The sequence below is a fragment of the Capsicum annuum genome, chromosome 3 (assembly GCF_002878395.1).
Source record: "Capsicum annuum cultivar UCD-10X-F1 chromosome 3, UCD10Xv1.1, whole genome shotgun sequence".
Classification (NCBI taxonomy): Eukaryota; Viridiplantae; Streptophyta; class Magnoliopsida; order Solanales; family Solanaceae; genus Capsicum; species Capsicum annuum.
Window position 1 is genome coordinate 257,046,476 of NC_061113.1, and position 25,398 is coordinate 257,071,873.

General features: G+C 32.9%; 2 protein-coding genes across 3 annotated transcripts; one reads left to right on the forward strand and one right to left on the reverse strand.

Annotated features, from left to right (window-relative positions):
- Nucleotides 1-668: 668 nt before the first annotated feature.
- Nucleotides 669-4,706, reverse strand: LOC107865895. Of its 2 annotated transcripts, none has more exons than XR_001672731.2 (4): nucleotides 4,191-4,677; nucleotides 1,943-2,094; nucleotides 1,476-1,864; nucleotides 669-1,341 (listed from the first exon to the last, which is right to left on the reverse strand). XR_001672731.2 is itself a non-coding variant. In XM_016712087.2 (4 exons), the coding sequence occupies exons 3-4, from the start codon at nucleotides 1,485-1,487 to the stop codon at nucleotides 1,022-1,024; spliced, it is 324 nt and encodes a 107-aa protein (XP_016567573.1). In that variant the 5' UTR covers nucleotides 1,488-1,864; nucleotides 1,943-2,094; nucleotides 4,191-4,706; the 3' UTR covers nucleotides 669-1,021. The 2 variants fall into 2 exon arrangements, 1 of the variants encoding a protein (XP_016567573.1); XM_016712087.2 differs by having other exon boundaries at nucleotides 669-1,333; nucleotides 4,191-4,706.
- Nucleotides 4,707-9,534: 4,828 nt separating this feature from the next.
- LOC124897205 (uncharacterized mitochondrial protein AtMg00810-like) lies at nucleotides 9,535-10,563 on the forward strand (the record flags this gene model as incomplete). Its single annotated transcript, XM_047409874.1, has 1 exon — nucleotides 9,535-10,563. A coding segment is annotated over one exon (1,029 nt), but the record flags the coding sequence as incomplete, so codon positions are not given.
- Nucleotides 10,564-25,398: the final 14,835 nt, after the last annotated feature.

Sequence of the window (25,398 nt, forward strand, 5' to 3'; positions counted from 1 at the left end):
GTCGTTGTGGTAATCCTGCGGTGTTGAAAACATCATGAACCTATAGAAATCCGGATAAAAAATTCTACAGTTGGAAAGATTTATTTTTGTTTAAATAAAAATTTATTTGTGTTCATCTCATAATTCAATTTACTAATTTATCCTCGTTATTTTAGGACAATGGTGGATGCTCTTATTTTCAAGTGGATTTTCTTCGATTTCGAGTGTCAAAATTTTAAGGCATTGCAAAGTTTGAAATGTTCAAAAAGGCTTAGATATTCCGAAGAAAATAGGGATCTTCTAATGATAGTATATAGAGAATCGGAACAAAAGATTGATCACTTAAAGGGATTGTTGAAAGACGTCGAAATTGAGAGGGATCAACTTAAGCATAAGTTAGTTATGGCTAAAGAAAAAAAAAAGGGCATGAAAATTATGGTGTATGATTTACTATTAGTTTTAGCTTTTTGGAAAGGTGTAATGGGGGTGTAGTGAGATTGAATGTATTCTGAATCTTTTATTAATCGACTACTTGTTACTTATATTATATATGGTTTACCTTTTTCATTCACCGACTACACAATACTCTACTGTATATGCTTTACCTTTTAGTCAGAGTCTATAATCAATGATGAAAGTCATGTAAAAACAATGATACGTTGATTATATAAAATGAAAAATGTTTATCATAAACTATAAAGGCAGTTTAGAAAATAAAATTATTCAGCTCTACACATCCCGAGCTGAAAATTAAAAGTTAAGATTGTCTAGTCTAATAAAAATAATCATCAGCCATAAATAAAAATTAAACATTGTCTAAACATTCAACATTTTCGTCTTCCACTTGCATCTTGTCGATGTCCTAAGTAATTTCATTAAGAAATTCATCCAAGTTCAAAAATTCATTCTCATTTTTCATCTCCGCGATGCCTTCTTTTTCTGATGCATCATTTTTTCCTTCTTTATGCTCTTCTTCTCCCTCTTCTTTCTCTACTTCTTGTGAATTCTTCTCTTCTATTTTCTCTCCATCTCTTTCATTGTTTTATTCTTCACAACCACTTTTTTCATTTTTATGATCTTCATCCTGTCTGTCTTCATCATGATCCTCCTTCTCCACACCAGCCGACCCATCAGCTTTGTTTTCTTCTTCACAAACAGCTTCTTTATTTTTTCCTTCTTCTTTATCTTCATCGTCTTCATCGAGATTTTCCTTCTCTACAACAGCTACAACCTCAGGGATCATCATCTCATCAGCATTGATGGAGGTCTGTTCCAAAGCTGCTACCTCAAGGTGCACTTCTTTAATGCCGCTGTCATCGCGGACAGCCCTCGCCACTGAATGCCGACTTTGCACCTGCACACCTGTATTTTTAAGTATTTACCATTTATAATAAACTAAGATATCGGTTGATTAAGAATGGTATAGATTCTATTATTATAAATAAAAGGGATTAAATAAAATATGCATCTTCTATAATATATAGTGCAGATATTACCTTCAGCTTCATCTCTCTTCTTTTGCTTCTCCTTTTTCAGCTTTCCTCAGCCTCTCCTCTTTCAGAAAATCAGTGATGTCCTTGATCGACTCCTCCAGCATAAACACGCGCTCTTCCAGATTTTCAATTGTCGGTGTCTTTCCTGATGCTCTCGGCTTACTTGTCCCCGCACCTTAAGTGACATGCCTTGAAACAACATTTCCATCCAAATTTCGGTCATCATCCCCATCCTTACCATCCTCCGATGAGGTGATGACAGTCACACCCTCCAGATGGGCCTTCAAGCCATCGATGATTGCGTTATTCGATTCATCTGTGAATGCTTTGAACTTTTTCATGTAGTGCTGCTTTATTTCATGGACTGTTGGGATAAGGTACGGGTGTACTCTCTACATATAAGTAGGCAAATATGATTGATTAGAAACACAATATTGGTAAAATTATTCATCGGAAGAAATATTTCATACCTTTGTGCTCCATCCGTTCAAATATGGATCACCTTCGATTAGTTTATTGTCTTTTGAGGTGTGTCATCTTAGCAATCGGGGAATGGGCAGTGGGTCTTCAGTTGATTTACCATTTTCCCTGCCGAGCACGAAAAAGGCTTCGTATTCCAAATCTGTGATCAAAAGAAAAACAAAAACATAAAACTGAGAGTAAGTATATTATAGATACCATAGATGAATTACAGTATATAATAAACTACTTCAATGGTTTATAATCAAATATCATAAATGCCTAAGAAAATTCGTAGAGCGCGTACGATGAAACTCCCTTTGTCTCAAATATTTTCTTCTGCCTACTGAAGTCTATCCGCTTCTTTAGATAGTCTAGAGTCAAGGCAAATGACTTCTTACCCAAAGGGTATCTCTCAAAGAAGCCCAAGTCATCCACCATCTTGATGGTGTCTATGTCCACAATTTTTAACAAGTCGCATGCAAGAAATATGCAGTGCACGAACCAAATTAAGAAGCATTTGAACTTATTCTCCTTGTTCAGCCTCCCACCTCTAATAAGTTTCAACAATCGCTTCGCATTTACACTCCTTTTTTTTGCAATCTTTTTGAAAAAAGCTTCACCCTTCTCCATCACTTTGACATATCTTGAATCACGAGGATAATGCCATAGTTTAAATCCGTGATTAGCGCAAACTCCTTCAGGACAAAACATGCAGGCCTGTCATTGATGCTGAACCACTTTTCATGCAGCTTCTTATCCGGTTCAACTTGGCGCAGAAGTGTATAGTGGACAAGTTGTCCGTTGAACTTAATATATTCTGGCAGGTCCCATAAACCACCAAAACAGGAATTCTTAAACCTAGATTTCAGACGTTGATCTACCATGACTTGTTTGAATTCATTAAACATTTTAAAACGGGACCTAACGAATATCTTAGCTGGAAATGATCCGACATCATCTAGGACTGTGGCGAGGTCGTACCTCTCAACCGAAATAAACCTTGCACAGTGGAGCAAGATCAGTGCTTCCTTGTCTATCCTAGCCTCAATTTCTATTTCCTCCTTCTCATCTCGAGCCAAAGCTTCAACACCTTCCTCGCTGTAATTTTTACTCTCCAATTCGACTACTCGTTTTTTTCTTTTCTCAGACCTATCAACTTCTACAACTTTGTGTTTGTTACCTCTATCCATTTTTTATGATCTACGGACAAAAACTAACATTTCTCAGCTATAACAACAAATACAATACCTAATCGACCTAGCAGTCTATTAACATGGCAGCAGTTGCAGCACCAAAAAAGCTAATTTACAGAACAAGTTTCTTCTAAAACAACTCCATCACCAACAAGAACATGCATCTAAATCACCATTATATTGAACAATAACAGGAAGGAACGCAGATTTTAAGCACGTAAATCAAGAAAAATTGACAAAAAAATCTCAATGCAATCGTTGAGGAAAGTTAAAATCCAACAAAAACAATGCACAAACAAATCGAATACCAACTTAAAAACATAAATTATAAGTAAAATCAATCCCTATTTTTTTCAAAAAATTTTAATTTACAGTAGATACAATACCTAATCGACCTAGTAGTTTATTAACCTGCCAGCAGTTGTAGCACCAAAAAAGTCAATTTTCACAACAAGTTTCTTCCAAAACAACCCCCTCACCCACAAGAACATGCATCTAAATCACCATTATATTGAACAAAATAGAAAGGAGCCTAGATTTTTATCACGCAAATCGAGAAAAAGTGACAAAAAAAATCTCAATGCAATCGTAGAGGAAAGTTAAAATCCAACAAAAATAATGCACAAACAAATCAAATACCAACTTAAAAACACAAAATATAAGTGAAATCAAGCCCCATTTTAAAAAAAAAAAATCAACTTTTTGAGTCAAATTATCAAATATGCAGTGAAGAAATCCCTAACATGAACATGCTTCTACAACACCCTTACATTAGAGAAAAGTTTTAACAAAAATCACATTTCTTGCCACATTCCGACGAAATTAGTGAAGAAATTTCAACATGAAATCGCCAAGGATAATCGATATACACCAATTATCCGTCAAAAATCAAGTAAATACCAACTAAAAACGATCACTTTCAGTGAAATCAAGCCCCTTTTTCGAAAAAATTTAATTTATTTGAACTCCAATGACTTCACCCGCCACAAACGAGTTCGGAAAAAAATAAAAAAAAATTCATCAATATGGAGCATAAATTAACCGGAACAATAATATAACTTACCTGAAGTTGAAGATCGAAGTTGGAGCTAATTCACGCGAGCTCGAAATTGAAAATGGTGGAAATGAGAGATGAATCGATTGTTGTAAAGAGAGAGAAGATGAGAGAAAATTTATTTTTTGTATTTAATGGAAGAGTAGGGTTAAATAAGTATTTAATAAATACATAAGGGGTTCCAAAAAATTTTAAAAATACATAATGGGTGCCAAAATATTTTTTTATTTTACACTTAAACCCATGGCCCATAAAATCCTAAAAAATTAGAATTTGATAAAAGAAGCTCTACTTTACAAAATAAATTTTCAATGTGGACTTGTAGCTAAATCTTCTCTAGACTCGTGATGGCTGTTATATAATAGTCCATTTTGAATCAATTTTTTTTTTTATGTCCAGCACGATTCCAACAAATTTTCAGTGTCATTTCGACCAGCAGATTCATAATCGAACTGAACTGCTAATTCGATTCGATTTTTGCTATCTCTTTCATAAAATAAAATCGAAAAATCGAATCAAAATTCCGAAAAACTGAACCGCCCCCCCTAATGCACACTTCATAGGACCACTAAGAAAATCTAGGATACCCACGTACTCCATTAATAAACTTTGCCTCCAAAATCTAGGACCACATAAAAAAAAACTAGGATACCTACATTCACACTAGCACTATTTTTTTTTACCTCTCACCTATTTTTTGTTGTATAAAATCACTACTTTTTTCGTCACATTTTATGGGACTTTTTTTCATTATTTAGTGACACTTCACTGTATGTTAAAAATATAGGAGGAAAGGAACAATTTTAATTACGTAGTTTTCACATGACACCACTTTAATAAATCTGGTAAGTGGCAACTAATTCGTGATCATAGGTGCAAAATCTAGGACGAAAGTGATGAAGTTAAAATATTATTTTAATTAATATGCGAAATCCACGCTTATTAGAATACATAATTATACATTTTGCATCCACACATATTGGTGGACGTGCTCAAAACTTCAAGGATAAGGACAGACAATTCAATGAAAACTCAGTCATTAATATAATCCAACACAAAAGGATGAATACTATTGAAACTTTGAAAGCAATTTGCCAATGATCCCAGCTGGAAATCGTCCTTTTATTTCAGCACGATTGATTTGTTGATGTGAATGTTAAAATGATGTTATCCGAATCTTTTCATTTCATTTTAGTTGGTCATTTTTTATTTTACACAACACTTAACAAATTATAAATAAAATAATTAATTTTATTAATTTATCTTTTATCCATATTGATGGTTATTGTTGGTGAAATTACAATAAACTTACAACTGAAAATTACAAGTGAAGAAAATAAAAATAATATCTTCTTCTTCGGCTCAGGCGTGAATATCTCGCTCTCTTTAAGAAGATTCAAACCCACTGCAGCAAATGTTTCACCGGTCCAACAGTAATCTTCTTGACTTATCCCCTCCAGAATACAATAACCTTTTCTCAAATAACAACTCAACAACTCTGGACAAGAGTTGAGTTCAAAGCTCCACAAAAAAGAACACCTCCCTTCAAATATTAAACTCTCTTTTTACTAACTTTTGTTAACTCTCTATTATCTTGTGTGTATTCAAAAACCATGCAAGACCACCTCTATTTATAGAAGAGGAAGTCTTCTATGCAATGAATAAGAATGAATGGGTTAGTAAAGCTGAAACATCAAAGGCCTTTATATTACAAAAGTTACATGAGTAATGAATAGAATAATGGTAGAAATTACATGAGTTATAAGAAACGTATGTCCATATTCCTACCACAAACTCACAAAATAATTGTCATAAAATACAAGGAAGTAAAGAGGGATACCAATGCTCTTAGACGTTTTGGAGGCTGAACAATCAGCCATGCAGATCGTGGTATATGGCATCAAAAAGAAGGAATAATGCCAATGAATACTAAAGAACATGTTGTTAGCCCATATGTTATTGGGCCTTTAGTTTATGGACCTTTAGGTTATTGGCTATGTATATATAGCCTACTCTTGTTTTAGTTAGTTTTATGCTTTTCAGATTATATTGTAAACCTTAGCCTTTCTTCCCTTCAATAAAGTTCTATTAACATGGTATCAAAGCTAGTTCGATCCATGTCCTTTGATTTGTTGGTTGAAGATTTTGTAGCAGGCACCTACGTCCGGGGTTCGGGGCGGAGCCCCGAATTTTTTTGAGGTGCTGCTGTATTCGTTTGCTATTTTCGTTGGGTTTTTTTTGGTTGGATTGATTCGTTGCTGTCTTCGTTTGCTGTCTGGTATTGTTCGTCTTTCGTTCTTTTGCTTGCTGCCATTGTTGTTCGTTCGGAATTGTTCAACCTAGGGTTTTGCATCTTTTTGTTTTTTGAATTGTTTGTGTGTTGCTGTGTTTACAATGACTGGAAAGGATGATTCTCTCCAGTCCATTAGTACTCAATTAGATGGTAAGAACTATGCATATTGGAGTTATGTCATGAAGAATTTTCTTCGTGGGAAGAATATGTGGGGTTATATCACTGGAGTAAAACCAAGACCTATCGATGATAAAACTGAAAATTTTGATTTGTTGGTGGACTTATGGGAAACTAATAACTCCAAGATTATCACTTGGATCAACAATTCTGTAACTCAGTCAATTGGTATGCAATTGGCTAAGTATGACACAGCAAAGGAGGTCTGGGATCATTTGGAAAGACTGTACACTCAGTCTAATTTTGCTAAGCAGTACCAGTTGGAGTATGATATCCGTGCTCTTCAACAGCATGATCTCAGTATTCAAGATTTTTATGCTGCCATGTCGGATTTGTGGGATCAATTGGCACTTACTGAATCTGCAGAGTTAAAAGGTTTTGGGCAGTACATTGCTAGACGGGAAGAGCAACGCTTGGTTCAGTTTTTGATGGCACTACGTTCTGACTTTGAGGGCCTACGTGGAACAATCCTTCATCGATCTCCCCTCCCTACTGTTGATTCTGTGGTTCATGAACTGATTACAGAGGAGACTCGTATCAAGTCTCAAGTGGATAAAGGGTCTAAAGTAACTACTACTCCTGTCGTGTTTGCTGCTTCAACTGATCAGTCTAGGCCACCACGTACTCAGACTCGACAATCTCCTAAAGTTGCATTTGATGAGTGTGCATTCTGCAAACAGAAAAATCATTGGAAGGCTCAGTGTCCGTTGTTACTTAACAAGGTCAAACAGCCTCAATCTGGGCAGCAACAGAAATATGGGCAGCAAAAGTATCCGTCACGCCCATCTGGTGCTCCTCCGTGGTCATCTCGTCCTCCACAGTTCGCTGCTGCTGCACCATCTGTAGATGTTGAGTCTGTTAGCACTATGCCACCTTCTGCGTTGGATCCCCAGGTTTTCGAACAGTTCAGACAGTTTTTCGTTTCTAATCCTACGGCCATGTCAGCATCTATGTCTCATTCGGGTTCAGTTTCTTCTAGTACCTCAGGTATTCCTTCCTCCTTGTGGATATTGGATTTCCCCTCATTTGTCATCGTTTGGTTCTTTGTCACCCATTTCACCAATCTCTGTTATGTCCGCGAGTGCTGTACCTATGTCAGTCGAGGGTGTTGGTTCTGTTACTACCCCTCACATTGTCCTCTCTGATGTTTATTACATTCCCAAACTTGCTTTAAATCTTGTTTCGGTCAGTCAGTTGTGTAAGGCTGGTAATTGGGTGTTTTTTTCTGATTCTGTTTGTGTTATACAGGACCAACACACTCAGAGGGTGATTGGGACCGGCCGTAGGTTGGGGGAACTCTATGTCTTGGAGAATCTCAAAGTGTCTGTAGTTGCTGCCTCTAGCATAGATTTATCTTCTTTTCGTTTGAGTCCTTTGTCTTCTCAGTTTTATCTTTGGCATTCCAGATTAGGACATGTGTCAGTTTCACGTTTACATTTTTTGGTCTCTAGTGGTGCTTTGGGTCATGTGAACACTAGTGATATTTCAGATTGTAGTGGTTGTAAACTGGCAAAATTTTCTGCCTTACCGTTTAATAAAAGTGTGTCTTATTCTGTTGCTCCTTTTGATATTATTCATTCTGATGTATGGGGACCAGCGCTAGTATCCACTAAGGGTGGATCGACCTATTATGTTTCGTTTATAGATGACTATACTCGTTATACCTGGGTGTATCTTATGAAACGCAGATCTGATTTCTTTGGCATTTACAACAACTTTAGAGCCCTTGTTAAAACACAACATTCGGCTGTGATAAAGTGTTTCAGGTGTGACTTAGGGGGTGAATATACCTCTAATGACTTCACTCAGTTACTTGCCTCTGATGGTACCATACACCAGTCATCTTGTACCGACACTCCTGAGCAGAACGGTCTGGCAGAAAGAAAACATCGTCATATTATTGAGACAGCACGCTCTTTACTTTTGTCTGCAGAGGTTCCTAGTATTTTTTGGGGAGAAGCAGTTCTAACTGCTGTATATGTGATTAATCGTATTCCTACTGCATTGACTTCAGGGATGTCTCCGTTTGAGAAACTATATGGTCACCCGCCGAATTATTCTGCATTACGAGTTTTTGGATGTACTTGCTTTGTTCTTCGTCCTCATGTTGAACGAAATAAGTTAGGGTCAAAATCAGCTATATGTGTGTTTTTGGGGTATGGTATTGGACAAAAAGGATATCGTTGCTATGATCCTGTAAGTCAGAAATTATATGTTTCACGACATGTCACTTTTTTGGAACATATTCCTTTTTATTCCATTCCAGCTAAAACCCATGATGTGACAAAGTCAGATATTCGGCTTATTGATCCCTTTGGGATTGACATAGAGGTTCCAGTTCCGGATTCATCCATGCCATCTGGTGTGCCACCTGATAGTGCTTCAGCCTCGCCTGTGCCTGAGTCTGCTCCTTCGACTGTTGAGACTGGAGACCCACCACCTCTGAGGAGGTCTACTCGACCTTGTAAGTCCACTAAACTGCCAGATTTTTACTATTCTACATATTCAGCCTCATTTGCTTCCTTTATTGCAAACATACATCATTTGTCTGAACCTGAGTCGTATAGAGAGGCTGTGTCTGATCCTCTTTGGCAGAATGCTATGGCTGAGGAACTTGCTGCTCTTCATCATACACATACGTGGGATTTGGTTACTCTCCCACCTGGTAAGCATGCGATTGGTTGTCGATGGGTGTATAAGATAAAAACAAAATCTGATGGGTCTGTTGAGCGATACAAGGCAAGACTTGTGGCAAAAGGGTATTCACAACAATATGGTATGGATTATGAGGAGACTTTTTCCCCCGTAGCAAAGATGACGACTGTTCGCACTATGATTGCTGTTGCATCCGTTCGACAGTGGAAGATATTTCAGATGGATGTCAAGAATGCTTTTTTGAATGGTGATCTCCACGCGGAAGTTTATATGACTCCTCCCCCAGGTATTGACCACCAGCCAGGTGAAGTTTGTCGGCTTCGAAAAGCTTTATATGGTCTCAAACAAGCCCCTCGTGCTTGGTTTGAGAAATTCTCCACTGTTATTACTTCCCTTGGATTTGTCCCGAGTAACCATGATTCAGCATTGTTTGTTAGATGTACAAGTGCAGGGCGAATTCTATTGTCCTTATATGTAGATGATATGATTATTACTGGTGATGATCATAGTGGTATTGAGTTATTGAAGCATGATTTGGCTCATCGATTTGCAATGAAGGACTTGGGCTTGCTGCGTTATTTTCTGGGTATTGAGGTGGCTCAGTCTAAGAAAGGGTATCTTCTTTCTCAGACTAAGTATATATCTGACTTGTTTACACGGGCGCATCTTTCTGACAACAGGACTGTAGATACTCCCCTTGAAATCAATGCACGTTACTCTCCTAGTGATGGTGTTCCATTATCAGATCCGAGTCTTTATCGGACTATTGTGGGTAGTTTGGTTTACCTTACGGTTACTCGTCCAGATATAGCACATGCAGTTCATGTTGTTAGCCAGTTTGTTACTGCTCCTACTTCTGTGCACTGGGGAGCTGTACTTCGTATTCTAAGGTATCTTCGTGGCACTCAGTTTCAGAATCTCTTGTTTCCCTCGACGTCATCTCTCGAGTTGCGAGCCTATAGTGATGCTGATTGGGATGGAGATCGCAATGATCGTAAATCCACCACTGGTTTTTGTGTGTTTCTTGGAGACTCTTTAATCTCGTGGAAGAGCAAGAAACAAGATGTTGTCTCTAGATCTTCCACGGAGGCTGAGTATCGTGCTATGGCTGTGACTACATGTGAGATTATTTGGTTACGTTGGCTTCTTGCAGATATGGGGGTTCACATTTCTATGCCTACTCCCCTGCATTGTGATAACAAAAGTGCGGTACAAATTGCAAAGAATTCTGTCTTCCATGAGCGTACGAAGCACATTGAGATTGATTGTCACTTCACCCGTCATCATTTACAGCTCGGGACCATATCGCTTCCTTTTGTTCCATCGTCTTTGCAGATTGCTGACCTTTTTACGAAGGCTCAGTCGGCATCTCGATTTCGTTTTTTGTGTGACAAACTCTCAATGCTTATTGCTGTTGCATTGTGAGTTTGAGGGGGGATGTTAGCCCATATGTTATTGGGCCTTTAGTTTATGGACCTTTAGGTTATTGGCTATGTATATATAGCCTACTCTTGTTTTAGTTAGTTTTATGCTTTTCAGATTATATTGTAAACCTTAGCCTTTCTTCCCTTCAATAAAGTTCTATTAACACATGTAACATCTCCATATTAATGAAATGTTACGGAAATAAAAGTTAAGCCACCAACTCTTGGAGTTATTACACACATGAAACTCTAAATTAATGACAAATGCTAGCAACGGAATGAGTGAACTGTTAGAAGCATAATCTCCCAAATAAACAAATATACATAATAATATTATATAAAAATAATATTAAAATGTTTAATTCCATCAGTTATCAAGATCATTAATGAAAAATATGCTCATATTAATGGAACAACATACTTCCTCCGTTCACTTTTACTTATCACATTTTGACTTGACATACTCATTAAGAAAATAATTATTAACATGGCTATTTTACTATTATATCCCTGTTAATTGATATTTATTATTGTGTTGAAATCAATTTGAAGAATAAACAATTAATATTAAGGCTAAAATAGAAAAAAAAAATTATCTTTAATAAGTAACAAATAAAAGCTAACAAAAGGAGTAGGACATATGAATAGATTTAGAACTTATTTTATTTAGGCTTTCAAAGATTATTAACTCGGGAGTAAATGAAATTTTTTAAAATATTTTTATCTAAATTTAGTAATTAGGAAACAGTAATTTGGGACACTTATATATCATAAGGCGGCCAACTAAAATGTTACGGATGAGGCATTATTTTTTTAAAAAAAATTCATATATCATATTATATTTTCTTGTTTCTGTAAATTTATGTTATGGAAAAAATTTCATATATCATATTATATTTTCTTGTTTCTGTAAATTTATGTTATGGACTTACTTGTGGAAGAAAAATAAATTATTATTTTCAAGTAAAATAAAATGAAGTAATCAAACATATTTTTTTACTATAGAAACTCGAGTGAGCGGACGGCTGACAATTGTCATTCTTGCTTTCAACTGTCCGGTTCTGATTGAGGGTATTTTAATAATTTTTTTAATTTAAATTATTTATTTTATTTTTAATATATTATATATTTAAAAATTGCGCAAAAATATTAGAAATTACAAAAATTAGCAATTTAAATTATTCCAAGACATAAAAAATTTTGGTTGATTTGAAATTCTATCAGTACAACATAATTTGGGATAAAGAAAGTTATATAGTATTTGAAAATCTCATAAAAAGTAATATAAATCACAATAATAACAAATTAAAATATTTGAAGGATGTTTTAAAAAATGGTTTTGACTTTTCAAATTCTATCAATATCATATAAATTAAGAAATTTCGTAGAAAGTCGTATAAATTATAATAATTAACAACTAAAATATCTAAAAGACTACTACTTAACAAATTTGATTGACTTTCTCAAATATTCCATCAGTGCAGACAAATTAAGAGAAAAAGTATAACATATGTATCTGAAAATTCTATAATGTAAATCAATAATTAATAACTTAAAATATTTTTAAAAATCATACAAAAATTTGAATAATTTTTTTAAATTCTTATCTTTTCAATATAAATTGAGATAAAAAAATAGCATAAATCGGACTCATGCTACTGTGAGTTGGGGCTTTGAGCTGTAGGTAACAAAAGAGTTTGAGCTGTAGGTGACTCAAATCTTAATAATTGAGTGAAGGTGACAGTTACTTTATTATGAATTAAGAAAGTTGGAAAATTTTCAAAATAAGCCACAAGTTTTTAAATTTACACTTTGATCTAAATGTTAGTTGATATAACGGGAAACGGAGGGGGAAAAGGCGCATTTCTCTCTCTTCTCATCCATTGTTATTTTCTTTCTCTTCGTGATTTTTATTGTTCATTGCTTCTGTTGTTTTATTCATCAACTTCTGCTTCATTACCATCATCTTATACCTCTTCATAATCTTCTTGTTGATCATTTTTGTTGTTGTTGTTACCGCAACTGCTGCTCTTTGACCAATTTCTTAGGTCAAATTTTATTTCGTACACCACTTTCAAATTTGGCATTTACTTGATAGGAGACTTTGGTAAGTCAAATTATGCTTTTTAGTTGAATTTTTCATCTGGGTAACTGTTAGTGTGCTATTTTTTAAACAATAGCTAGCACGCGAATATGAATGCAACATAAGAGCCATCTGTTTAAACAGATCCATCATATGTTGCACAATATAGATATTCTGTTGCAGCAGAAAACTCATATGTTGGATTCATGTTTATGGTTGTATAGTTCCCGTAATATGAATCGAACAGATAGGTATTCTGTTGCGACAGATTAGTAATATGTTCCAACAGACAATTAATATGTTGCATCAGATTAGAAATCTGTTCCAACATACAAGTAATCTATTACAACAGAATATTTATTTGTATTTGTTGCAACAGATTATAATTCTGTTGCAGCAGATGGATAATTTATTTCGAACAACACAATACAACTCCTATCACAAACCCAACAGATAACCCGTATGTTGATCTTTTGCTATTGATACTGGATTCAAATTATTCTTTAATCGTAGACATGTTTGTTGAGAAGAAGAAATAGACAGAATGAAAATTAAATAAGAATTAAAACGTCAAAGTGGATCAAATATAATTTTTTTACTAAACAAAAAAATAAAAATACATAGGTAAAAGAAAAAAATAATCTAATTATAATTATTATTATTATTATTATTGTTGTTGTTGTTGTTGTTGTCAACCCGTCAATCTTTAACCGGCAGCAGTAGTGCCCTCCTCATCCTACGGATCTCCCGCAGCATCCTTACTCTGACGGCGGCCAACTCCCACTGTAGGTTATGAACATGCATCTGCAGTTTCCGCACGGCGTCTTGTAAAATAGCGACATCCCACACTGGATCAGTCATATTTAGAACACGCGTAAATTGACAAAAACGCAAAAATAAAAGTAAAGAAATGAATCCGAAAGTAATACAACGTATATTTATATAAAAAAAAATAAGAAAAAAACTTATCAGAGATAGGGAAAAGCTAATAAGTACTTGAAGAGAAAGTAGTTGAAGGTGTAATATAAAAGACAAGAGCAAAAAATATATAGAGTGTAGTAGAGTGAACAAGTAAAGAGGGACCTATTTATAAATGATTCAATTTGAATGAGTTAGGCAAAAAGGCGCAACTGTTCACTTACATTTATTAAGTACATTCAAACTGGTCACTTTTTTATTACTGTGGAAAGTTAAGACTTAGTTAGTTCTTTTCAGTAACCGTTTTTATTGAGTTATTACAACAAATTATATATCTGTTGCATCAGATAACACATCCGTGACAACAGATATACCATTTGTTACAACAAATCGACAATCTATTACATCAGATAATACATCTGTTGCAACATATATCTTTTTTAATAATCATCATATCTTGATCATTAATCCAAATTTGGTGACTTTTTCATTATATAAATTAAAAAAATAGATTCAAAAACAAAAATGTCAAAAACTCACTACTTGTCACCTATTTAAAAATCAATTATTCAAATTTATGTTAAGTCCCTCCTTTTCGTATTAGTTAGACTTGGCACACCCATTAAGAAAAATATTTATTAGGGGTCTATTTTACCAAATTAGATTTATTAATTATACTTTGAAAATATATAAATTTAAATATATAAATCAACAATCTGTTGCATAAAAAAGGCGTGACTGTTCACTTCCATTTATTAATTACATTCAAATTGGTAAGTTTTTTATTACTGTGGAAAGTTATGACTTGATAAGTTATAACTTAATTATTTCTTTTCAGTAACCATTTTTATTGAGTTGTGGCAACAGATTATATATTTGTTGCATCAGGTAACCCATATGTGACAACAGATATATCATTTGTTGCAACAAATCGATAATTTGTTGCATCAGATAATATATCTGTTACAACATATATCTTTTTTAATAATCATCATATCTGTATTTTTTAATCCAAATTTGGTGAATTTTTTTATTATATAAATTTAAAAAATAAAATAAAAATGTCAAAAAGTACTACTTGTCGCTTATTCCCTTCGTTTCATATTAGAAAACTTGGCACACCTATTAAGAAAAATATTTATTAGGGATCTATTTTACCAAATTATCTTTATTAATTATGCTTTGAAAATATATAAATTTGAATATATAAATCGACAATCTGTTGTATAAAACAGGCGCGACCGTTCACCTCCATTTATTAATTACATTCAAGCTAGTGACTTTTTGATTACTGGAAAAAGTTATGACTTAATTAAATCAAGCTGCTGACCGACTTTGATTATTGTGATAAGTCTTATTATTATTAATTAGTTCTTTTTAGTAACTGATTTTATTGAGTTATGGCAACAGATTATATATTTGTTGCATCAGATAACCCATCTGTGACAACAGATAATCTATATGTTGCAACAAATCGACAATCTGTTGCATCAGATAATCTATTTATTGCACATATAAGCTATCTTTTTTATAATCATCATATCTTTAATCCAAATTTGGTGACTTTTTTATTATATAAATTAAAAAAATGAATTTAAAAACAAATATGTCAAAAAGTCATGATCAATTATTAAAATTAAATAACCGTTCTTTTACAGTCAGAAATTGTGTTTATCATTTATTTCCTTATTTTACGAATCATTTTTTTCATATGAAATAATCGAAAAGTCATGACTAAGGACTTTTCACCCTCTCAATAATAATAATAACGCTTTTTTTTATTAATAATCGCCCGTTGCAATAAACGATCCATCTGTCGCAATAGATTAACCATCTGTTGCAACATATGGTTCATCCGTTGCCACAAATGCTCAATCCCTACCTCCAACCGTCAACTTATTGAGAATAAGAAATAGACAGAATAAAAATTAAATATTACATAAGAATTAAAAATCCAAAGTCGACCGGGATTTTTGAATCCCTTAGGTAGATCCGATATAAAAAAGAAAAATACATACGCTAAAAGGAAAAACATAACCTATTTATTATTACTACTACTACTACTACTATTATTATTATTATTATCATTATCATTATTATTATTATTATTATTATTATTATTATTATTATTATTATTATTATTATTATTATAAGTATTACTATTACTACTTTCATTTCTGAAAGACAATTTTCATCCGGAAGCAGCAGGACCCTCCTCAGTCTTGCTCTGAAGTCGGCCAAATCCCTATGGAGTTCATCATACTACCTTCGAAGTTCCCGGAAGGACTCGATATAAATCTTCTTACACGAATCTGGATCAGCCATATTTGGAAGTGTAGTAATAGAATGAACGAGTAAGAAGGAACCTATTTATAAAGAAAGGGGTTAGTCAAAAAGCCATGACTGTTCATCCCTTAATTAAATAAAACTGGTGACTTTTGAAATATGTAAATTAAGAAAACGGATCTAAACAAACATTTTATCGTTATTGTATTTCAAAAAGAAAAAAAATTGCTTTAAAATAAATCTAACAGATGGGTAATTTATTTTAAAATACATTCTATCTGTTAGATAATTTACAAAATATTGAAATTTTTGTAACAGATGTATATATCTGTTTGTTTTTTAGAACAGATAAGTCATATGTTGCAACAGATTGATCATCTGTCGTAACAGATGTCTATAACTGTTTGATAATTTTAACAGGTTAGTCATCGGGAGGTAAGCCATAGATGGGCTAGGAAGAATAAGGTGCGCGCAGATGGATGTATCCACTTTCGTGTGTGGGAGTTATGTATTACTGATAAGGTCATCGGGACAACACACATAAATTACAATGATTTTGTGAATGCAGTTTATAACCGATTCGGCATTTGATCATTCAAACAAGATCTTGCATTATCAGTTAAGTTTTATAGGTTTGAATTGATGAGGCAGAGGGGCCCATGAAGATGGTGTCGATACCCTGTTATGAATTAATGACGGTTGTTGCTCATATTTATGTGTGTAAAGTGTTGAGAAGGGACCAATATTTGGTGTCATTGTAGAGATCCAATAGCGATTGAACTTAACTTTAAGCGTGCATTGGACTCTTAGAAGGCCTTCGAAGCCTCGGACTGCATCAAACAAGAACGAAAAACCAACAAAAGTCCCCCTCGCCCAAATTTATATGAAAAGTTTGTTCGAGAAGATGATTATACATCAGAAGGAGCCGGATAAGAAGACCTGAGAGTGAAAGGGGAGTTGATGAAAGACTATATTATCTAAGAGTTAATTGAAGAGGAGACATAGGATATGAGGGATTTTGTATTGAATCTGGCCAATGAAGCTGACTTAAAACATGAGAAATTTTAATCAAGTGCAAATATGAAATTGTATCCAGTAATGAAAATCTGTCTGTCGTCTTTCTCAAAGATAAATACTGCAGCTTGGCACTTTGCTAGAGGAGCTACGACTAAGAAGCGTGGTCAGAATGATCACCTACATAGAAAATAGCATAACACCATGAAAGTAACTTTGCGGGCACCGAGGGCTTAAATGATGTACAGTAAGTCAAGAAAACTCGTGCCAAGAATAGCTAAAGCTAAAATAGGGAATCAAGTGAAGGCGGTAATTTCTGAATTTTAAATTACATCCCATGCCTTCTAGTTTGTGTTTTCGATTAGGTCCACGGTTGTTGACTTGATTGGAACCACAAACAAGACTGAAAGGCAGATTGAGCATCATTACTTCCTTAGAAATATGGATATAATTGATTGTGTTTTTTATCCTTAGCATTCTTTCAACATATCTTGGAGAAGATTAGAGACTTGTTATAGTATGTGAATCCCGATAATTTTCAAGCTTGCCTCCAGCTTGCGGATTCGATATTCAAGCTTTTATCATTGCCGTCTTTTAGATTTGTATAGAGTTCCTAGTCTTTTGTGAGCTCGTCGATGAGGAACACTTTATTCGAAGTTGTGTCATTGTAAAAGGCCTTCAGAACACTTTCTTCAAAAAGCTTAAATGATACATGGAGGGTCGCTGTGTTTATGTTACGATAAAACGTGTTGATGCACACTCAAGTAGTGGTCCCAACAGTTGAACAGCTAACTTTTATCTAAGGTTGCTCAATGCACCTTGCTCAACCAACCTTCAAAGGATTTGATAAATTAATTAGCCTAGAATTATGAAAGGTGATATTGAGAGATTACTAGTGATGCCTTCTGAAGACTTTCGCTGTCAGCAGAGTCCCCTTTTTATTTTTGGATACACTTTTATATTTACACTTGATTCAAATTTCTCATGTTCCAAGTCATCTTCATCGGCTAGATTCGCTACAAATTCCCTCCTATCCTATGTTTCCTCTTCAATTAGCTCTCAGATGATATAGTTTTTCATCAACTCCCCTTTTCCCACGTAGGTATTCTCCTATCACACCTTCTGGCGTATAATTATCACCCTGAGCAACCCAACCATATAAATTTGGGCTAGGGCAATGACTATATTGGTTTTTTGTTCTTGTTAGATGTAGTGCTAGGTTTCAAAGGCCTTTTTAGAGTCCAATGCACCCTAAAAGTTAGTCCAATCGCTATTGAATCTATCTATTTACAATGCCACCAAAAGTCGATCCCTTCACAAAGATTGACACATAAACATGAGCAACAACCATCGTTAAATCTTAACAGGGTATGAGAACCATATACATGGTCCCTCAGCCTTATCAGTTCGAATCTATAAAACTTAACTATAAAATTGCAGATATCTTGTTTGAATGACCAATGCCTAATCAATTTAAAATAGCATTCACAAAATCAATGTACTCTATGGTGTATTTTTCACAAGGTCTACAAAATATTATGTAGTAGTTATATTATTGCTCATCTAACACGCTATCTTGGTCATTTTTCTGCCTTATCTCTCCAATTTATGCAATGAATCATTGTTTCCCTTGTTTATCGTTCCCATCTAATGAAAAGCTATAAAAAAATATTTGTTCAAAAGAAAAACTGCTGGTATACGCAAACCAAATACTTTCTTTTCTGAAACACATCGACTGGCCATCGGGTGGACATATGAAAGGACGTCATCTGTAGGTCTATAAATACAAGGTCTATTTCTACGTAACCCTTCACTTGTCTCTAAACCCAAAATATCATAAACCCTCTTCTTCTTTTTCTTCACCAAAAACTAAAATCATGCCTGGTTGTAGAATTGCCCTTCGCCCATTCATACGAGTTCCACCTCGTACCTATGATCTGCTGCTGCTTCGGAATGACTTTGACCATCTTTTTCATGGATTGGGAGAAGATCGACGATACTCGAAGCGTGAGCTTTGCTGAATTGCTCATTTTCTCCGAACAATTATGGAGCGTCTTGGAATGAACAAGAATGACTACATCACCCCCCCCACACACACACACACACACACACATACACACACACCATCTCAATAATTTAGTTTACTTTGTTATTTTAGTTTATGTTTTAAAGTTTTTTTGGCATGTTAATTGCTGAAGAAGCTTTCTTGTAGGATCTTGTTAGAAGAAAGCTTCTTCTATTTTTTCCTTTTTGCTTTTAATTTTATTATGTAATGCAATGAACAATTTTAATATAAGTATGTTTCAGTTTGTTTGAACATTACGTTTACCATCTTTGTTGTAATCCCTTATTTTTTTTATGTGGTGGTTACTCTTCTGTACAGACAAAAACTCGAATCAAATATGTATGCCTTTTCAATTTACAGTACTGTAGCTTGACTAATTTCCTGAAGAGTAAAAAGTACTATATAGTCTATCATCGATTGTATACTCAGTATTCCATTGACTTTACATATTCGTCGATCATAGACTATGTGAATTGATGGGTCATCTGTTAAATTAAAACAAACAATAACAGATTATTAAAAAATAATTTAATTCAAAAAGATTTAAACAGATTATGACGTGTTTTGTGGCTGGTTGAAGAAAATAATTAAATTAAAAATGATTTAAATAGATAATCAATCACAATTTAATTATTTTAAATATTTTAAGTTGTTGATTGTTGTAATTTATAATACTTATTTATGTAATTTTTAAATAATATATGTTACGCTCCTTGTCCAAACTTTTGTAACGTTAATAGTTAATTATATTTTTAACTATTTTAATTTAAGTGGCAATGATATAATTTCGAGAGTCAACCAAATATTTTATATCTTTTTTATTTTTTTTAAAGTTGTTAATTATTAATCTATAATACTTTTTATGTATTTTTTGAAATATATAAAAGATTAAATTTTTTATGATATTTTAAGTTGTCAAAATATTGTAATTTATAATATTTTTTATGTAATTTTCAAATAATATGTGTTACTCTTTTTATCTAAACTTTATTGGCATTAATAGTCAATTATATTTTTAAAATAATTTAAGTGTGATTTATAATACTTTGTTTACACTCCAATTTAAATATCACTAATATAATTTTAAGAGTCAGCCAAATATTTTATACCTTCTAAATTTTTAAGTTATTAATTATTGTGATTTATAGAAATTTTTTCGTAATTTTTTTGAAACACATAACAAATTAAAAGAAATAAGACAAACAAATTAAAATGGATGAAAAAATGAAGGCAAGGGAAAAGATCAATGAAGTTGTGCCAAAGTAGACAAATTGATCTTTAAAATTTTTAAGCTGTTAATTATTGTGATTTATAATATTTTTTTATGTATTTTTTTGAAATATAATAAAAGATTAATTTTTTTTAGATATTTTAATTGTTAACTATTGTAATTTATAATAATTTTTTATGTAATTTTCAAATAATATATATTACTCTTCTTGTCCAAAATTTTGTGACTTTGATAGTCAATTATACTTTTTAAATAATTTAATAATTTAATTATTATAATTTATAATACTCTTTCTTCAATTCCAATTTAAGTGACACAATGGTTAGATGACCATAATAATTAATAAGGGGTGATATAATAAAATCACGATTGAAGCAACTAAACAGAGATATCTTAAATGACTTACAATAACTAATTAAAAGTGATATAGCAAAATTACTATAAAAAAATACTTGTGAAAAAAATGTAAGCGGGACTCATATATGACGTCAAGTAAATTTAGAATTAAATATTATTATTTTTTAATACTTTGATGACATATAATAATTAATTAAGAAAAATATAGTAAAATTATGGTTGAAACAGTTGAAGCGAATATGTCATTAATATTTATTTTATTTTTAATTAAATATTATTAATTTTTTACTATATAAATAACATATAATAATTAATTAAGAGTGATATAAAAAATTACAAAGCAAGCAGCTGAATTATCGGCACAGAGAACAACCCGAACATATCATAAATATTTATTTTATTTTTTAATTAAATATTATTAATTTTTAATATATAAATAATATATAATAATTAATTAAAAATAATATAATAAAATTACGAAGTAAGCAGAATACAACCCGAAGCTCCTCAAACTCCGCATATTAGTTGAAAGAATTTAACTAATATAAACGACGTGGACCATCAGTTAGATTGCTAGTTTTATTATAAAATATAAACGACGATGACACATTTGTCTTATCGCAAGCCTTATTATATATGAAAATAACGTCCACGAATATCTTCTCTCTCTATGTCTTTTTCATACAACTATTTTTTTGTTTTTGTTTTTGGTTCTTTGCTATGATGAGTCGTAATTGAAAAAAATGTATAAAAAAAAAAAGGAAGGAAGAAATGTAACTTGATTTTAGACTTTTGCCTTATAAAGTCTTAGGGCATGATGATTTACATTTCATGCTAGGCCATACGATTTTTATTCGTCTATGCGTCAATCCCTCTCTTTTGGTTTAGTTTCATCTTTCATCATCTTATAAACATCACTTATTCATTAAATACTAATGTGTATTAGATACAATTTTCTAGATATCTCTCCTATTTTGATGGACATTTTCACTTTTCTTTACTATCTAATTTATTATTTTTAAGGAAATAATGTGCTGTGATTTGAGTGTTCCAATTCAATGATAAGATTATAACAGTCTCGTTCTTCATATTTTATCATAGTTAAAGTTAGGCTTTCTGACATCGTAAAATGACAATAAATGAAGTACACCATGAACAAGATGCATGCATTTTCTGTATACATAACAAATAAGGATAAAAATCTGAAAAAAAAAAAAAAAAAAAAGCTAAGGATGTTGGCCACATCAGCTTCCTCGTTCCAAGAAATATGTTTTTTTTTTTTTTAACCTTCTTGTTTATGTGAAAACTAGTAGCTATGGGGATTATGGTTTTGATAATCGATCTATGAACCAGGATAAGGGTGTCAAGTGGGCCGGCCTGATCCGGCCTTCGTAACTAACTCGGCCCAGTAAGTCCTAGGGCTTTAGGGTTTCGGGTTTCGGGTCAGTTATTTTTTTAAAATGGGCCCAATTAATTTGGCCCGGACCAAGTTCGGTTTAGGCTTGTCGATTAACCGGCCCAGTTTGAATACCTTTTTATTAAAAAATAAGAAAATTAAAAAAATTGGGATTTTGGGCCAAACTAGCCGTTGGTCCAACGGCTATATAGCCGTTTTTGGGTCCAAACGGCTAGTTTGGGCCCATTTATTAAAAAAAAAAAATTGTAACTTCAAAAAATATTTTTTAATCCAAAAAAAAACTCTATAAATACCCTACAACTTCAAATCATTTTTCACACAATTTTTCACTCTCTCAAATCTCAATTCTCAATTCTCAAATATTCAATACATTTAATTTCTTAAAGTGTTCACTTTAATTTTTTAATTTTTCGTTTACAAAGTACGAGCGAAAGTTTCTAAAGTCGTAACCTTCGGATACTTTCAAAATTTGGTATTGTCGTTCCATCTCTTATGTTTAACTTTTATTTATTGTATTAATTGTTTAATATTTAATTTTATTATATTTGTGTATTTTGAATATTTTTAGTTTAATTTAATTTATATTATGGATAAATTAAGAAACTTCGCTACTAAAGGTGTTAAAATTTTTTGTCCCGGAAGTGGTAGTGGTAGTAAAAGTGAATTACTAGTGGTAGAGGTAGTTCAAGTAGTAGATATACCCGTGTGCCTTCGCCTCCGGTACCGCTTGGTACACCTTTTGAGGAAGAAATAGGTGTAGGTGCTCACGATATGGATTATGTAAAAACTCAGAAAAATTATGGTATAGAAGAAGAAAATGAAGTAGATGTGGTTAATTTAGACGAAGATAATAAAAATATTGTTGAGACACCCGCAGTAGGAGATGCTAACATTAGATCTGAATCGGTTAATCTCCCTCCTCGTCCTCCCAGTGCCCCAAGACCTCGTAAAAGAACTAGTGTTGCATGACAATTTTTTGAACGTATATCAGATATTGAGGTGCAATGCAATATTTGTCAACAAATATATAAGCATAAAAGTGGAGGCAAGCAAGGGGGTATGGGTACGTTAATGAGACATATAGCTAAAGATCACAAAAGAGAGTTAAATATTGCACAAGGTGGTGAGGATGTTGGTGGGCCAACGCAAACTAGAATGGACCCAACAACCGGTCACATAGCGAAGAAGTATAATAAATTGAGGGACCGAGAAGAAATAGCTAAAATGGTAGTTGTGCGTTGTTTGCCTTTTAGTTTTCCTTCTTCTGATGCCTTTATTCGTTATATACAAACAATTTATAATCCTATGTTTCGGTATTCCTAGAACTACTTGTCGGTCTGATATTTTTAGACTTTATTCACAATATTGTTTTTATTTAGCAACATTGTTAAAAAATATTCAATGTAGATTGTCCCTAACTTCTGATCTTGATCGTGCTGTAAATAAAAATGATTATTTAACCGTTACTTGTCATTGGATGGATAGTAATTTCGTGATGCAAAAACGTATTCTTACTTTTTTATATGATGAAGATCGTAAACATGCTGGATAATTTATTGATGATTCTATTGTTAAAATTGCCGGATATTATGGTATCGAAAATAAAATTTTATGTATTGTTTTTGATAATGCTTCTAATAATAAGACTACTGTAAAAAAATTAAAATCTACGCTATCTCCGCCCTTGCCTGAAATTTTTCATATTAAGTGTGCATGTCATATATATAATTTAATTGTAAAAAATGGTCTTGAGTTTTTTGAGCTTTATATTGAAAAAATTCGTCTTGCCATTGATTTTATTTAAGGGAATAATCGTAGATTGAGAATTAGAGAATTTAAAGTTAAATGTCAAAAAAATGGACTTACACTGATTTTGATGCCTGAGGAAATTGATACTAGATGGAATTCTACGTATAAATTTTTAAAAACTTATTATAAATATAGAATTCCGATTACACTAGCTTTTAACCAATATTGCGGTTCATTTGCTGATTCTGCTGATTGCATGCTACACAATTCTGATTGGATTGTAATTAATGATCTTGTTAAGTTTTTAGAAAAATTTTATGTAGCTACGATTGAATTTTCGAGTGCTTATTATCCTACGGTTTGTAATATTTTGGCATATATAGCCAATATTTCTGGTTTGCTCAAATATATATTGTAGTATATTTTATAAGTAGTAGTATATATACATTGAATAGTGCGTATACACATGTATATATCTTCTATAGAAGTGTATATTTAACGTATACATGTGTATATGTTTTATGAATTAGTATATAAGTATATCTATATATATTGTAATGTATATATATTGTAGTATATTTTATAAGTAGTAGTATATATATACATTGAATGGTGTGTATATATGAGTAATTGACTAATTGTGTATATGTGTATATATTTTTTAAATTCTAATGTAGAATATACTATATATATAGTGTATATATATTATTTAACGTATTTATAATGTATATAGGTAGGTATATGTAATGTATATTGAAAGAAAGTTTTTTTTTTTTTTATATATTTTTGACCGGGTTTGATCGGGTTGGATTAAGTGGGCCGGGTTAGGGTGGATTTTAATTTTTTTACTGTTTGGCCCGGCCTCGCCCGACCCGTCTAGCGTCAAAACTGGCCCTTAACCGGCCCTCAACCCGGTTAAAATAGAAGGGCCGGTTCCGGGTTGGCCCGACCCGACCCGTTTGACACCCATAAACTAGGATCATGTTAACTGTGAATCAGGTTCTTGATTATTGTGGGGCTGATCAATTTAGTTATGTCACGTGCAACAAAGTATTTTGTTTAAATAAGAAATGCACAATCAGTGTATGAAAACGAATATATTAATTATGGTAAAGAAGTGTATTGTAGCAGGCTTTTTTACAAGAATTTATTTGCACAAGGAAAAGTGAGTTGTAGCCTAAGGAAGGCAAACAAGCAATATATACGCAACACTGTAATCAATTTGGCAGCGCCTTTTTGCACTCCACAGATATGGGCAATCACAAAAGCAAGAAGGAGCAAGACAAAAGAAAATCAACAAGTTTAATATCAAGCTATTACCGGGCGGTAGTTTGGTGTTGATTTTAGTTTTGCTTTAGAAGTTTTTTACTGAATGTTGAGTGTTAGAAATGAAGTGTTTGTGAGACGTTACAATAAGAAGCGAGTTTAACTTTTTAGAGTACTGGTTAAATAGTGTGTCAAAAAGCCAGAGTTAACCCTTGAGGTGAGGTACTCAAGTGAATCCCTTAGATTGTTGAGTCGTAATCTAAAACATTGATGGTGTGAAGA